We start from the raw sequence: 18,145 nt of genomic DNA, 5'->3' as shown, positions 1-18,145 counted from the left end.
GACTTGCTGGTTAAAAGAAAAAAAAAAAAAAAAAAATTCCTACAATCTAGTCTAAACCTCTTCCTCTGTAATTTGAATTTAAGCCCCCTAATTCAGGATTTTTTTATAATGGTGAAAATTCTGCTTTCATTCATTTTAGTAACTCCTCCCAGAGCCTTATAAACCTCAATCAGGTCATTTCTGGGGTGCTTGGTTGAGTATTTCCTCATATGGTTGCCCTTTTGCCAATTTCAACATGCGACATGCCCGTCTTTGGACCCTTTCAAGAAGCTTGATGTCTTTTTTCAGATGAGGTTTCCATATTTGAACACAGTATTCCAAATGTGATCTTACAATTGCCTTATACAGTGGGATTATGACCTCCTATTGCTGCAGGATAACATTTGATATATCATTGATAAGACACCACGTACTTTCCTGCCTTCCTGTTTATACTGTTCAGTAAACTTCATATCTACCCTTATCATCACTCCAAGATCCCTTTCCCCCTCTACTGTTATTTCTACCCCACCAAGTATATAATTTGGGATTAGTACTGCCCAAATGTAAGACCTTGCATTTTGATGCATTAAAATATGGCTGCCACTTCTCTGACCATCTTTGAAGTCTGTTCAAGTAATCCTAAAGGGATGCTGCTAAGCACTGATCATTAATGACTCTGCCAATCTTTATGTCATCTGCAAATTTTGACATCAACATCTTATATCCCTTCGTCAATGTCATTTATGAAAATGAGAAACAACAGAGGTCCAAGAACTGATCCTTGAGGGATCCCCACTCCTGATATTACACAAATTAGAAGAATATCTCCATTAATCACCACCTTCTCTCTCTCTCTTCTGCACTGCAGCCACCCAGCAATCCAATCTCAGAATCTTATCAGTAATCCCAACCTGTTCAAGCTTATATAGTAACCTCTCATGAGGGCTGAGTCAAATGCTTTGCTAAAATCCAAAAACTATGTTGAAATTGTTTCCTAAATCCAGCTCATGAGTAACTGTGTCCAAATAGCCTACTAAGTTAGTTAAATATGATTTCTCTCTTAACAAAGCCATGTGGCATGTCCTTCAGAATGATAAATATCTAAATGTTGCTGAATTGTACTCTTAATCATTGCCTGTTAAGATTTTTCCTACCATTGAACTCAAACTAACTGGTCTTTAGTTACTAACTTTACCGTTAGAACTTCCTTTATGTATTGGTGTTACACTGGCACTTCTCTAATCCAAAGGAATCTCTCCCGAGTAAAAAGATGCCCTCATAATTAACTTCAGTGGTTCAATACACCCCTTTGGTGGTCTCCCTCAAAACTAATGGGTAAAAGCTGCAGCCATTATCAATTCACTGCAGGATGGAAGCCTCCTCAATGATTCACGTTGAGGGAAATGCCACGTTGGTTCAGTGTGGGTTGGCAGATCGCCCATATTTAGCAGTCAAGGGCTTGAACCCCGGTCTACTCAAAGGGCGTGTGTTACTGCACTCCCACTCTTGACCATTTAGCTACGGAGGCCTCCTTACTAACAGGTGTATGCCATCCTAATTAATGGGTATATGCCACGAACTCCAGGAGCCTTACTTGCTTTCATGCTCAAAAGCTTTTCTAATAAACAATCACCTGCAATTATGAAATCAAGTGGTGGTTACTTTGAATAAAAATAAAACCATTTTTAGCTCCTTCGCTTTGTGTTCTTTTTATTGCACCAGTTCAGGAACTTTATTGCCACACCTCATATACTGCAACTTCTTTTTATTAGAATTCTGTAATTGAGAGGGAAGAAAAATTACAGCTAAAGTGAAAAATGTTTTTTACCAATAAACAATTTGATCACAACAGGAAATAAACTGTGATATGCTACATGAATGACTCCAATTGGGTTATATTGTATCTTTCAATATAAACAGATATGCATATACCAATTGGTCAGGCAAAACTAGTCATTTATTTTGCAAAGAATGCAATTTGGATATTTCAGTTTCAATATTGTACAAAGCCTTTCTCAGTGAAGAGCAGTGTAGGAAGGCTGCTTCTTGTTAACTGAGGGCTATCTATCAGTGGTCTGATTATGTACACTTTAATTGAATTAACATAAAAGGTTAACAAGCTGAAGGACTGATAGTAGTGGTGGCAAAATTTTCTCACAGATGAAGTGCTGTGCATGCTAGAATTTATAAACAATTTCTTATCGTTATAAATGGCCCTAGTCATTTGTTTCAGAAATGACTGTTGTTGACAGCAGCGTAGGAGGAATACAAAAAGGGAAAGAAAAAGATAAGCAATGGGCCATAAGTGGGTCACTATAGCAGGAAGGAAACTTACTGGCCCACTGAGTGTGAAATGAGTGATGTACAAAGAAGTAATGAGAACAGAAATGGTGAAAATAATTAAGTGTGATAAATAAATGGGAAGTTAAGATGAAATAAGAGTGTTATGGAAAATTAACTGATTAATGAAAACCATACAAGTGTTGCAAATTTAACACAATTTGAACTACAAGCTTATCAACCAACCCTCACTGAGATTACATTACAACACTGGCAAACACTAAAAGGGCTGCTTAAAAGGTGATACTTATGAACTAATCCACTCCAATATTTTCCCAGTGAGTGCAAATTAGGAAGTCTGAGACTATAATCTAGGAAGTCTAAGACTATAATCACTCACTGGTCAAAAAATTAGAAACATTTTGCAAGTAGCATCAGCAGATAATTAAATGTTTGGCAAGCAAATGCAAGTTATCATGTGGTATGATCACAAGTTCCTTGGTATCAGATAAATACCGAAGCTTTCCTGGGCTTCTCAGTCAATCCAGTGAAGGGAAGACAGGTGATCTTTCCTCAGGAAGGCATTATTGCTGGAGCACAATTGAGAAAATGAAGAAAATCACCAGGATGTCAAAAGCAATCATCTCAAAAGTATATGAATGGAAAACAAAAGGAGAGTGCAGCTCTAAATGGAAGAAATGTAGCAGAAAGTCAAGACTGACTCGAATTTAAAGCGAATTGCACATCAGAATAGAAGGTCCAGCGTGTAGAAATGACTGGACAATTCAATTTAGGCAAAGAAAGGCCCATTTCCAACTGAACTATGCAGTGGGAATTGGAGAACCTGGTATTTGGTATTTGTGAGTCTATAAAATAGCCACTTCTTTCTGTAAAAAATCGAAAGATTCGACTGCAGTGGTGCTGCTGCCACCAATGCCAAGACCAGCTTGCAGAACAGTAGAAAAAGATCATGTTGTCTGACAAGTCTCAATTTACACCTTTTTGTACCAATGGTAGGATAAAAGTGTGGTGTGAACTTCATGAAACCATGATTTGTGTCGACCACTCAAGCAGCTGGGGGGTGCATGGTATGGAGTATATTCTGTTGGTATGGACTGGATCTGCTCATACTGTTAGAAGGTCGTGTTATTTCCAATGAATATCTTTCTGTCATAATCGGACCAACTTCACCCTTTTAAATATTCAGTTTTATCTTAATTGCAATGGATTCTTTAAAGATGACAATGCAACTATCCATGGTGCAAAAATTGTATCTGAATAGTTCCAGGAACATTCCTAAGATTTCTAATATCTACCCTGGCTGGCTAATTCTCCAGATATGAATCGAGATGAAAATGTCCAGGATATGTTGGAAAGGGCAGTTCAGCTTTGCAGCACTCTAATGACCACAGTACAACAGCTAATAAATATCCTGATAGAAGAATGGTTGAATATGGAGCTAGACTTCCTCAGACACCTAAGGTGGCTTTACTAGATACTGAATACAGGTTTCTAATTTTTTGGCCAGTGAGTGTAGAATCTCTCTTCTCTCTAAAGTCTCCGTAATCAATTGTCTCAAATTTAGTTGCTGTCTTTATCACTGCCCTGAATCTACAAATCATTAGAGCTTTTAATTCTTTCCTAGAATTTCTAATTTTTCCTATCTCATGTCTTTAACAGCAATACCCCAGGGGCTCACATCTGGTGAGTATGGGCTTGGCAATCCCAGGGTCCTGAGCTGGACATCATCATTCTTCTCTTTCTTGATGATTTCCTTCTACTTCTGACACACACTCTCTCTCTCTCTCTCTCTCAGGGTAACATGGGATTTTTTTTTTTTTTTTTTGGTTGGTGCAGCATAAGCCTCAGGCTTCCTTGCACCTTATGGCTAATAATAATCAATCATAACCATATCATTGGTGATAAAATGCATAACTCCATCTGGCTTCAATTTATTTTCCTTTCTTTTTTAATATTACTAACCCATTGGTAGGGAAGTTTAGTCTTCTATTGTCACTAATTGCTTCATGTTAATTATTCATTTACCCCATGCTATATCAGACAATCCTCATCATTCACTTAATACTCGATCGTTTCTTCACTAAAACAAACATACATAGCTATAAACATGTAGGCTATATCAGTGTAACTCTATATCAGTGAAAATCTGGTGATGTTCTCCTCTCCACGAGGGGAGATCAACATATCTATGGAATTACAATAGTGCTAAATGGGACAATCTCTCTGATTTCTACATTTGCCTTCCTTGGGTGGGAGAGATATAGAAATCACAAAGATGAAAACAAGATTTTTCATCTAAACTTAATTTTCTCAACAAATGTGCTGCTAAAGTAAAGGGAACAAAGTAAAACATACTGCTTGCATCAGATTTCTAGCTTTGTTTTGTGCTTACACCAAAGTTTGTAATAGTTAATAAATTCAAACTCAATCTGGAAAAGCTAAAGAGTAGGAAACTGGTCCCTTGCTAAATCTTCAGTAGCAGTCCAGAACCTTGCTAACACACTACATAACTAATGCTGAAACGTCTATCAATCCTTACTTCCATCTATTTTATATTGGTATGGTTCTACTCCAAATTTACCCAAAGACAAAGCTGATTTGCATAAATCTTACTTTTCTATAATTTCTGCATTTGTGATCAGTAAATCTGGTATTATATAGAACAGAACTCACTGTGAAGATCTCTTCACAGCATGTCTTTCACTGTTTTTAAAATCTGTGCTTCAGACTTGTCCAGTTTTTTTGCTTTCTTACAGACTTATTTCGTTGGTCTTTTTTTCCCCTCCTTTAGCATAGAAAATATGCTAATATCCAATCAATTTAAAAGAAACGAGACAATATTTCTCATCGGTTATTATCCTTTGCTCTTATCTTGGCCCATTCTAAAGTAATGGAAAAATTCACTAATTGTCAGCTCTTTTATTATCCCAACTACTTTCCATGTGTGATCATGTAAAAAGTGGTTGAGATTAAAGTATGGTTTCCAATATGGTAATCACAATATGATTGCCAACAGCATCAATCTACAGGTGAGCTCTTAGCTTACAAATTCTGTAGAGAAGTTTGGAGAAACTCTGGGCATAATGGCTGACAAGTCTCTATACACTATGGAGGAAAGAACAGTAATGAGCATGAAAGACCACATACTGGCAAAATGCTGAAAGTAACCAGATTAATTTCATCACCAGGATCAATAAAGATGCATTAACAAAGAAAATATTATGCTGGGAGAACAGGCTGTTTGAAACTGGTTTCATAAGAACTGACCAAGTTTGGGAAGCCATCAGTGCAGACAGTCTAATGTGCAAGCATTAAATGTAATAGTTAATAAAAATGTGGAACCATAGAGATCGCTTTAGAAATGGTCAATGGTTCCTAATTAAGTTGCCATGTTCACAATTAGAGATCACGTGAAAAAAAATCAACTTAAAAGCATACTGCTCAGAATTTGAAATGATATGAAAAATGATGCTCATATAGATACCTTGGAGCATGTCTTTAATGGCCCATTTCTCCAGCATTAGTCACACCTATGTCAGTCATCACTTTCACTGCAAACAACCAATACATTTGTTTTTTTTATGTGGGATAATTAAGAGTTTTACTTCAACTTTCCTAAAACCCAAACTTGTTTTATTCCCCCCCCCCAAACTTGTTTTATCCCCCCCCTGAGTGTTGTGAATGGTGAAGATGTACCAAAAAATCTGGTACAGCTTCACCATTCACAACACTCAGATTTTTAAATAATACCTTCTTCAGTTATCTTCTAACTGTTCTTAGCATATCATACATATGACTAACTATGCACCATCTAAAAAACTATGTTGGTTCTCTCTTTTACACTGAGTGCTATTTTCCTTCTAAGCAACTGTTACCTCAGCACAAATATCCAAAACCTGCCCAACAGAGGGAGACAAGATTAACTGATGATTCTAACAAACTCACCCCCATTCTCCATAATACAGGCATCCAAATTTTTTTGGGGACCCTTTCTACAAACATCTTCATAAGCAATGTTCAATCTCACCATAAAACAAACACAGGCAGCCTGTCCATACTGGGTGAATTTGATACTTTAGGTAATCACCTAAAGTATCAAATTTGGAGGGGGGGGGGAAATCAAGTTAAAATGAATATGAAAAAGATAAAAATAAAAAAATGAAGATACTATTATTTCAATTCCTGTATGCATATGGAGAGAATATGCTATGAATCATAATTCATTTCCTTACATTTCTTAGAATTTATTAATAGGTCAAATCTTTTATTTACTGTAAAAATAAATAATATTTTGGAAAAATTCTTTTTTTTAATTTGCAATATAGATTCAGGATGGCTCTCTCAATAATTTTGGTAAATAATAACTCAGCCACAATGACTCTTTCACTCAGAAATTTCAGTTTACCAAAAACCTCAGCCTACAATTCCATAAACACAAATTGCATGGTTTTCCAAGAATCCCAGTTGCTGGAAGCTAATCTAGGGCAATTTTTGAAGTTAAAACATTTTTCCATATGAATATTACTATAAAATAGGGTTTCATTCTTGATAAAATAATATATTTTCACAAAAGTTGCCTGTTGGACAACGTTGTTCTACATAAATAGAGAGGCAAATTCATTTCACAAATATATGTGGTCTCAATTCTAATCTCAACGATATCCATTTCCACTTGCAGTCTGCCAAACCCCATGTACTTTTTCTGACAGAATCTCAGTTATCGGTTAATTCAACTACTGCTCATCTCAGATGCCCAAATTATTCGCTGTATGATTCCTTTCGCCTCAAAGGTGGTACTTGTGCATATTTCCGTTCTGATATTCCCTGTCAGAGACTTGGCAATTTGGAATCTCCTCTCTTTGATCTTCTCTGGCTTAAAATCTCTCTACCTCATTGTGTCAAATTCATCTGTTGTCTCTACTGTTCTCCCAACTCCACTAATCACTTGGAGCTCTTTGACTTCCTCTCTTTGCAACTTGACTTTCTCCAGTCCAACTTTCCTAACAGTGAGGTAATTTTAATGTTCACAACTCCAGCTGGCTTCCGTTTTCTAGTCACACCGACCCAGCAGGTCGAGATGCTGAGGCTTTTGCAATTACTAATGACCTAGCACAGATTGTTCATTTACCTACAAGAATACCAGACAATCCTAATCATACAGCCAATACGCTTGATCTTTTTCTCACAAACAACCCTTCTAAGTACAAGGTCGAAGTGAGAGGTCCTTTAGGCACTTCAGATCACAACTTGGTGATTGTCTCTTCTCCAATGGAACTTTTATCTCATGGCTATTCCCAACCTCATTGTTGTTTGGCATTACAAGAATGCAAAATGGGATGACCTGTGAGACTTCTTTTCTTCTTTTCCTTGGTCGGATTACTGTTTCAAACTTCTGATGTCAACGTTTGCTCAGATCGTGTCAGTGAAATTATTCTTGCAGGAATGGAATCCTTTATCCCACACTCCACTTTAAAATCTCGTCCTTTATCTAAACCTTGGTTTTCCAATAAATGTGCTAAGGCTGTTCAAGAGAAGAATGTTGCATATCGTAATTGGCTTGTTTCTAATTCTTCAGTTTCATTTTCAGCCTACACCAAAGCTCCAAACAATTGCAAAGCAGTTATTAATCAGTCCAAACTAGAGTTTGAACAGGCTAAGAGTCGAAAACTTGCTTCTTGCCCTAATGGTAGCCGAGCATTCTGGTCTCTTGCCAAAGCTATTGGCCGCAACTTTTGCCCATCTCTGCTCCCACCACTGTCTAAACCAGATGGTTCTATTGTCACTTTAGCCAAGGATAAAGCTGACCTGCTAGCATCCCATTTTTCTTCCAGCTCATGTATTGATGATCTTGGTAAAACACCTCCCACCATTCCCAACACGCTCCATTCAGTGCCTCCTGTGGTCTTCCGTCAAAAGAATATCAAAAGGATTTTGATGAATCTTGATGCTAAGAAAGCTCCAGTCCTGATGGTATTTCTCCACTTGTTCTCAAAACCTGTGCTCCTGAACTTACTCCTATCCTTTGCCGCCTTTTTCACTCTCTTATTCCAAAGGTGTTTTTCCTTCTGCTTGGAAATTTGCTCATATCTAGCCAGTCCCTAAAAAGGGTGACAAATCCCTCCCATCCAATTATCATCCCATTACAATTACTTCTACTTTTTCTAAAGTAATAGAGAAATCAATTAACCGCCAACTCTTAAACTACCTAGAAACCTTCCGTCTGATCAACGATCGCCAGTATGGATTCCGTCAGTGTCGATCCACTGGTGATATTCTGGCTTATGTTACCCATTTATGGACTAATTCAATGGAAAGGTTCGGTGAAACACAAGTCGTTGCTCTTGTCATCTCAAAGGCTTTTGATCATGTTTGGCATAAAGGTCTTCTAAACAAGCTTCCATCTTATGGTTTGCCAACTGTTTTTAGTAATTATCCAGTTTTCTCTCTGATCGCTCACCGAGGGTGATGGTAGATGGCTCTCTGTCTTCTAACTTCTCCACTAATGCTGGTGTCCCCCAAGGTTCAGGTCTTTCCCCCACTCTTTTCCTCTTGTATATTAATGACCTTCTTCCATTGACTGGAAATCCTATCCATAGTTTTGCTGATGATAGCACATTGCATTCCACTTTCCATTTTGAGAAAGCTTGTCCTGCTCAATCAGCTTCAACTTCTCGAAAATCTGCTACTAATTCCTTGCTCCAATGCCGATCTTCAGGTAATTCTCCAGTGGGGCAAAGACAACTTAGTTGATTTCAACCCATCTAAAACTCAGTGTTGTCTTATATCTCGCAAAAAGGATTCCTCTGCTCCTATGCTTATCTTTAGTGACACTATGATTTCTAGGCAAAATGATATATCTCTTTTGGGGATTACCCTGGCACAAGCACATTACAAATATTGCTTCCTCTGCATCTAATAAACTTGGTTTTCTCTTTCGCTCTCAGCGTTAATTTTCTTCCAAACAGCTGCTGACTCTGTATAAATCGCAAATCAGCCCTGCCATGGAATATTGTTCCTACATCTGGGGTGGTGCCCCCAAAACCTCTCTCAGGCTTCTGGATTCCATTCAGAAGAGGGCAGTTAGGTTAATTAATGATTCATCTCTAACAGAGTCTCTCCACTCGCTTTTTCATAGACGTACTGTTTCTGCTGCATGCAGAAATAGTACGTCAATGAGCAGTACGTGTTCGGCCGCTGGTGGCGGCCGAACACGTGCCGCCACCAGCCAACATCCATTTACTGTCCAACTTCAAACCCACAGAACCAACTTTTCATCTTCCTTACTTATTCATTCAACTGTCGTTTTCTGGAACAACCTTCCTTCATACGTATTTCCTGAATATTACAATCTACAGAAGTTCAAGTCCAATGTCAACAAATATCTTCTTTCATCTTCTCATCCTCCAACCCAAGCACGGTACTAAGTACTATAGGTTCTAATACCTCTCGTGTTTGGGGTTCACATAAAAAAAAAAAAAAATTCCTGAGAAGTCTGTCTACAATTGCATGTAGTATAGGTTTGGCTTTCATGTGAGCAGGAAATCCCCAAACCCAGTTCTGAGGAAAAAGGGCATTTACATAGGATTCCTGCAATGTGCACTACGAAACTCAACCATAAACTTTTTCTAAAGATGGCAAATGACAAAGCAAAAGTTTCTGCAAATTATTTCAAATTAGGTTCCAATTAGTATTTATAAAAAGCAAAGTGATAAAAAATTGTAGTCTTTTGATCTTAGATGGGTTGTTAAGGTATGCCAGCTTAACAGCTGTCAGTCAGTGGTTTTAGCTAAACTAAAGAAGTTTAAACAGCTACTTTCCTCTTCACCATTAAATTATCTTGTAGCAAATGCACACGTATATCCCCCATGTCAAATGGGGTCAATGAAATTTCTGGACAATTTCTAAATATGTATATTTATACATATAATTAAATTTCAGACAAAGTCCAAACGTCTGAATCTTCTGATAACACTGGTTGTCAGCACTTTATAATGAACAGTTTCTTCAACAGACTACATTGCAGATTCACTATTGTTATTCCAACTCGAGGTCTTCACTGGACATTGATATTTATTAGTTAAAGCGGTCCCAGCCAACCAATGGCAACCCAACTGTCAGTTCCACAATTTAGCAGTACTCTTATATACTCCCACTCCTGTTTGCCCAAGTACAGGGAGGGAAAAAACCTGCCATGACCAAAAAAGGTTGATATGAACAAACTGAAAATAATCAAATTACATAAAAAATAAATATACATATAATTAAATTTCAGACAAAGTCCAAACTTCATTGGAAAGAGCTACATCTGTTCACGTCTGTTGGAAAGCCAGCAGCACCAGGAGCTGCCGAGAACAGAAATGCCAGCACAAGGAGCTGGAGTTGCAGTGGATATAGTAGATTCAAGCCTCCACGATTTCACAGAACTTTAGGTAATTCAGCACTACACCATACCGCATTACAAATCCAAGTCTTCCAGATGCAGAAGAGTCTTCCGCCTAAAAATATTGTAGTTGCAAAGGCTTGGAAAGCCAAGAAGTTCTCCTGTTTATCAACTAGAATTGTCTCACAGAAGACAGATTACTAACCCGAGATACCAATTCAATTCGTAGATCGCTGTACTCTTCACAGTTGTACATATATGTTCCCATAATTCTCTTTCGTCACAATGGCAACTAGAGCTTTCAGTAATTCTTAAATCATGAAACTTTGCATTAATCGAACCTTGACCAGTCAATAAGAACATAGCTTGTAAGTTTGGGGCAAACCATTTGAATTTTATCGAGGCTGTATTTTTTAAATCTGGGAAAAAATTTTGTGTAATCTGCCTTTTATCACAAACACTCCAATGCTGTTGCCAGACTTTTACCAAAGCATCCCAGATTCTTGCCCTTTCCTTTCCTTCCTGGGATCTGCCAAGATGCCCACCTCTATATTCAGAAAATAACAGGGAATGCCACGACGGATGAACTAAGCCAATGCACAATACACCAAATGCAGATCGATAGGCAATTTTCCAGTCACAATCTGCAAAGCTGGGGTCGATAGGATGTACACCATGCCATGTACATCCTAAGAAGCATTACTCTTTGAATGGAACTGTGCTTTCTAGTAAATACTTTTCCACTTACATGCTCAAACCAAACTGGTGCACCATACGTTACCATGGGGATAAATACACATTCATATAGCAAATTCAGCACCTTAGTGAACTCTACGCCAACTGTAGTGATTCAAGTAATCATCCCAATAAATTTCCTCACCTTTTCTGATAGATATGTAACTTGTGAGTTGAAAGTCAAAGATCTATCAAACAATACCTATATATTTTAATCGCCTTGCCAATTTTAGGCTCAACCCATTCATTCTCATAACTGGGGGTCTTCTACTCGAAAAATGACCCTTGAAGACCATTGTCCTTGTTTTGGTTCCTGATACAGTCAGTTTATGTAACCTACACCAGTTATTAAGTTTAAGCAAAACCTGGTTTCTAGTTGCATCTGCGAATTTCCTTCAATAAGCAGCACAAGATAATCGGCATATGCCACCATTTCTGTATGCTCAAAGTCCCTATGCAACCAGTCCTCCAAAACTAGGTTCCACATTTAGTGGTCCAAAAACTGATCCTTGTGGGCATCCCCTGGTCACCTCTCGTACAATAGAACCAACCGATGACTTAACAGTCACTGTACGGTGTGTGAAGTGGTCCTTTACTACCCTAAAGATCTTAGCTGAACAGACTGCGAGTCTCAACATCATAAGAACGCTGCTCCATTGAATGTAGTCAAAAGCACCCTCAAAGTCAATAATTGGACAAAATGCTAAATGCACTTTTCCAATTGTATATTTTCATTCACTTCTGCAAGCCTCTGCCATAAGGGAGAAAAATCAGAAGTTTTCTTCAATCGCCATTCAATTCAAATTTATATAAAGATCTATTTTTTTGAGTTCCAAAGTGATATATTTTGTAATAATACCAATTTTTTTTAGATATTTCCCCATAAATCAACTTTCCTATGCAAGTTTTCTAGTAGAAATTCTACTACCAGGGATCCACACTTGTCTTAACTACTTCCTTTCATGAAATCACATTTCATGTAGCAAAGAGATCCATGCAAAACATTCTACACTAAGCAAAGTGGAACATGATATATAATTTTTATCTTTAATTTTATCTTGTACTATAATGCCACAAAGAAGAATATCATTTACTATGACCTATTTGAGAAATTCTGAAAATCAAAATAAAATTATATATCCATAGGTAAAGAAGTGCTAAAACATGCTACTCATTTTCACACTTATTTTCCCATTTGCAAAGTGAAACCAGACCATGGTAATTCACTGTGCTTCAAAATGGGCACAATTCTGGTTTAGAAAAATAATCAGAGACAAATAGATCCAAGGTAAGCTTACACAAGTTATTAAAACTCACCATAACAAATTTTTGGCAATAATAACATAAACAATGAATTACACAAAATGAAAACAAAAACCTGAAATAAATATTCCATACCACCTATAATATAAAATTACTGCAAATAAAATATTACAGAAAACTAAAATAGCAGAAGCAACCAAATTTGTGACCTGAATGTAATGCACTATTATCTAAATATGTTATTTTTATCTCTTTGCCATACTTCAAGAAAATATGTACAGCAGTCCACAACCTTCAGCTTGATCATAGATAGTCTACTATAATAACAGCCTTTTTTAATGGAGATGATTGGCAAACACTCCTACCTGTACTAATTGAAGAATCGCTGGGACTGCGGAATACTTCTTGAGAGATTTTCCCCATTACACTCTGCTTCTTTTATGTGTTTGTTTGGGGATCATCAGTTCTTTAGTTTACTGTAGGCTTTACTTCCACGTGATCATCCTGATATTGTAGTTCCTAAGAAAGACTCAATATGCATTTTCTGCATATATGCATTTTACTCTACATATATATATGCATATATGCAGACTCAGTATGCATTTACTGCAATTACAGGTGTCCACAAAACAATACATACATGTTCAAAGTTAAATATAAATACATGCATATCATAATGCCATGCTTTTACTGTAAGTTAATCATTGCTGATACTCACATTTTTCTTTCAGAGTTTATTTTAGATTTCCATGTGGTCCTTGGGCCTTTCTACATTTTAAAAAGCAGATATAAAAACAGATAATCTGTACAGCAGCCTGCCAATAAAGCGTAAGTTATATGCATATTCTTTTCTTCATAAATGACCATTCAAATATGCAACAATTTCTGCCTGTAATGGTGACCATGTTAAAACATTTATTTCTGCACTTTCCTACAAAAAAGATGACAGGAATCCCATTGCTGATGCATCAAAATCAAAATGCAATCCCACCAATGATACTCTGTTTTCCATTTGAGCCTTGAAAAATTTTGTAACAAGCACAATTCTTGTAACCTGAAATTGCAATGCTTTCATCATGACATAATGCAATTCTCAACTGACTACAAACTTTGGAAAAATGTTTATGTCTGGGGGAAGGTAGGGAGAATGAGGCACAGAAATTTACACTTATGTATTTAATTTGGTAATAGTATCTCAAGGAGAGCTGAGCAGGGGGGGGGGACAAAATGCAAGGTCATACAAAAAAAAAGAAAAGAAAAACTAACAATGTATGTAATACTTCACTAGCCAACTGAATGTGTTTCACAAAATTAGTACATAAGACAACTACAAAAGTGGCATTTCAATAGGAATCACATTCTATAAAGAAAATATGAACTGCTAAATTTTCATAATCTTGGAGTCAAACTGATTCAATCCATATGGGAAAAAAAGCAAGAAAGAAAATGCAACATTCCAGCTGTGAAGTAATGATGCCTTTGTTTTCAGGTTTGGACATTTATCTACTGGGTGTCTTCTGTTAAGCATTCATTATAAAAAGGGGACAATTTTGTCTCTCACTGTTTTTAAGGATAAAGTGCCCTAAATACTGTGATGCAGAGCTGCATAAATTTTTAAATACTATAATAATGAATTTCTTGGTATAAATATGTTTACTGCAAATAATGCAAAAGTTAGTGCTTTCGAGCTTCTTCAGCTGATATGAGTTCCTTAAGGAAACACTGGGACTAAGATGGTTCTCTCACTTCAAATGTCCAATGTAATAAGAGTAATGGCACAATATCAATGTCAAACATAGTAATCTTTAATGTATGCTGAACTATTTGTTATGGCATTTGACATTTATGCAATTTTAAGCAAAATGATTCTTGGCAACGTGCTACCAGTCCTACTCAATTTTAAACTTGTTCATAAATAATGTTTGTTTTGTACATGACAGACAACTGTTTCTGTGGTTGTCTTTAGTAAAAAAAAAAAAAAAAACTAAAAACAGCTTAAAGCCAAAACTAGACAAGAATGGAGGTCAAGTTGCCTACTGCTTACATAGGGTCACATTATATAGATATTTTTAATAAGAGGAGTCATATATATAAGAAGTAAGAAAGCAAAATCTGGAACGACAGGATTGAAGGCATTCCAAAAGAGCAATACGAAAAATGGTTTAGCAGATGGTTTGAACTGAACAGAAATTAATGCCAATCTACCAGCCACTTCTTCGAGTTCACTGGTGGGATGCATCTATATACTACTATGTGTACTCTCAGGCTGCTACCTTTAATTCCCACATTTGGTCAAACTAAGAAAAAATAAGTTTTAAAATAGCATACTGGTATAAAGAAGTAAGTGCAAATGCCTAAAAATTCTGTAAATTTGTTTAGTGTATTAATTCATACGTAGCAGAGTCAAAAAGTTTTGAAACTCCCAAAATAGCCAACAAAGAAGACAGCTACTGCATACACTGTCATGTTTGTGCCACGAAGTGCACAGATAATTTACAGGTTCGGGAATGCATCCTTCAGTCATTCCGTGGAGGCTGAGAAAGGTGTGGGTGCATTTAGATTTCCGTTGGAATGAGTTATTTTCATTTAGTTTTAGCAACTCATGGTACCCCTGTTCTCCCACAATTTACTCTTTGCCATTGCCAGATCTAAACCCTGCTGATTACTTCCAGTTCCTCAGAAAGAAGCAACTCTTGAATGAATGCAAGTTCAAGTTTGCAGAGCAGATGGAATGCACTACTACACAGACACGAGGGGAAGTCACAGGAAAAGGCTGCAAGGATTATTTCCACTGGCAGAAGTGTGTGAGAACAGCAAAAGGGAATTACTTCAAAGATGACATGCAGTAAAACTCCTTATCACAATAAGTAATATTACAAGCATAAGTTCTGGAACTTTTTGACTCTATACGTAAACATGTGATAACGTACAGATATTTATAAGTAAAAGAAAGCATAGATGATTTTCTTATCCTGACTTTGAATGGTACTACCATTTATAAATTTTGTAGGCTTAAAACTCATAATATTATTATGAAACTTTTTACCGTGATCAAATAAGTTTGTTCTGTTTAATCTAAATTATAGCATTCACACATTCTTTGAAAGACCATGGTGTTTTCTGTACAATCTGTAATAAGGACAGAATTAAGTTGCTCTAGATCAGCAGAAAACAAATGTGACAATGAGGCATTAGTACATCATGTCTCTAAACCAGTGTATGCTATGGTTGGTTTGTCTGTTTTACAAAATGAAAACCCTATATCTCTGTCCAAGACAGCTGGGAGTTCTTCAGAGGGTTCTACTATCAACAGGATAAATCATTCAGTCAAGTGAGAGAAACTGACCATTGACCATTCCAAATGAGAGACAAATGGCATAGCCTCTATATTACTATGGATAGCCATGTACTAGGGTTAAACAAAATAATATTTCATGATGGTTATATATTAAGTCTCATTTATTATCCAACTGACTGAAAATGTTAGAAATATTATCAGGGCAATCAGTTTGGGGAACTTACATATATACACACACCACCTCCCATATTGTTACCTGACTACTGAAAATGGTGAAAATATGCAAAATAATCTTCTAAACATGGATTCTATGATAAATAGAGGGATATGTTCTTAAGAATTGTCAAGAAAGCATTTATCCTGTGGTAAAAAATGCTATGAACAATTGTTACATATCATAAAATAAGAAATAAAACTGCATGCATACTAGCAACTGTTACAAATTGGAATGTACATTAAAACTTTTAACACAGATCTGCCTTTCTGTCAGAAAGTCTCTTACAAATTAATAATAATACTTATAAATATAAGCATGTAGTTAACAATAGAATTATATCTTTGTGAAGCAGACTGTTTTAATTTTTTATTATTTTTTTCCCTGGTTAATTAGTATTAGTATTAATAGTAGCAAATGATATAAGAAAGCAAGCTTATACAGCATCAGTCAAAAAAACAACTTCACCTACCCATACCCTATAATAGTTTGTCTAGTTCTTCCTTGAATTTATTCAAACAATCCAATTACACAGATTGGCTGAAGTAAAATTTCTACACATCTATTCTGCAACCATCCTTCCTCAATTTGAATTCATGTCACCACATATGCAGAGGCTGGCAAGAGGAAGAATACCATCAGCAATGAGTTTGCTCAAGCCATTCAAAGGCTTAAACACATCAATCAGATCATGTCGCAGGTGCCTAATCTCCAGGTGCTGCAATTTGCAGAACTGAAGCCTTTTTTGGTAAAAGCACCCCACTATTCCTCTCACCAATCTTATTGCCCTTCTCTGTACATGTTCTATGTTGCAGCAGTTCTACATATAAAATGAGGCCTCCAGACTTATATGCAGAGCTCAAGATGTGGCCTGACCATTGCCTTATACAATGAGATAATCGCCTCCTATTCCCTGCTAGCAAACTTTCCAAATTTCATTGACAAAACCCCGTGGGATCTTTGTGCTTTTCTTGGCATTTTTTGCATTCTTTAAAAATTTTCTTTAACATTCTTTAAAAATTTATTTAATGATTTGATTAACTGGCTTTTTATCTTGATTATAGTAAGAAACTGAATTAAAAGAAATAAATGAAATATGCAGCTCTCTATTATAAAATGGTTTAGTTTAAATGCAGATTATTTTTTACCACCAAGATTATGCAGGAAGGGCTCTTATAACGCAGTTATATATATGAAAAAATAATAAAAATAAATAAATAAATTATCTTGCTTCGAGGACCTAATGCTTTCCCATCATTTCTCCTCCTCCATGTCCATCCATGCAGTTGCTAACTTGGAATGTTTTTAATTTGCATTTATTTTATAATGTGATACACAATTATTCTTATTTAAGATTTTAAATCTCACTAAAATAATTAATTTATTAAATTTTTTCATTTGAATTGCCATACTGGAAATTCATATTGCTTATTGTTCTTACAGCATTAGCAGAGGCATATGATGCAAGAAAGCAAGCTTATATAGCATCAACCAAAAAAAAAAACCCCTTCCATTTTACCCATCCATTCACTACAAATGTTTGTCTAGTTCTGCCTTGAACTTATTTAAGTTGTTGACCTTCACTTACAACAGATGGAAGTTTGTTCAACTATCAACCACCCGCTGGCTAAAAGAAAATTTCCACACATCTATTCTACAATTGTCTTTCCTCAATTTGAACTTATCTCCTCAAGTGAGTAATATGAGCAAGAGGAAGAATCCCATCAGCATTGAGTTTGCTCAAACCATTCAAAGCCTTATACACCTCAATTAAATTGCCTTGCACATGTCCAGACACTGCAATTTGCAGAAAGTAAGCATTTCTTGGTAACAAGCAACCCTTTGTTCCACTCACCAACCTCGTTGCCCTTCTCTGTACTCGTTCCAGCAGCTCTACATCCTTCATAAAATTAGGCCTCCAGGCCTGTATGCAGTACTCAAGGTGTGGACTGACTATTGCATCTTATTCCTG

At 36.4% G+C, this 18,145-nt stretch overlaps 1 protein-coding gene across 3 annotated transcripts in view; it reads right to left on the bottom strand.

Annotated features, from left to right (window-relative positions):
* The window catches only part of LOC150085261 (mortality factor 4-like protein 1), a 261,359-nt gene that overhangs the window by 174,801 nt on the left and 68,413 nt on the right, over positions 1 to 18,145 (bottom strand). For 2 of the 3 annotated variants that reach the window (XM_090373949.1, XM_090373950.1), the window contains exon 2: positions 13,027 to 13,180. The exons of the other annotated variant lie outside the window; for it this stretch is intronic. In XM_090373949.1, the coding sequence (XP_090230075.1) occupies positions 13,027 to 13,084 (58 nt within the window). In that variant the 5' untranslated portion in view covers positions 13,085 to 13,180. The remainder of the gene's footprint in view (positions 1 to 13,026; positions 13,181 to 18,145) is intronic. 3 annotated transcript variants of the gene reach the window in all.

Source organism: Mastigoproctus giganteus, chromosome 5, assembly GCF_048544385.1.
Source record: "Mastigoproctus giganteus isolate SK-2022 chromosome 5, ASM4854438v1, whole genome shotgun sequence".
Lineage (NCBI taxonomy): Eukaryota > Metazoa > Arthropoda > Arachnida > Uropygi > Thelyphonidae > Mastigoproctus > Mastigoproctus giganteus.
This window is presented reverse-complemented; position numbering and strand designations above follow the sequence as displayed.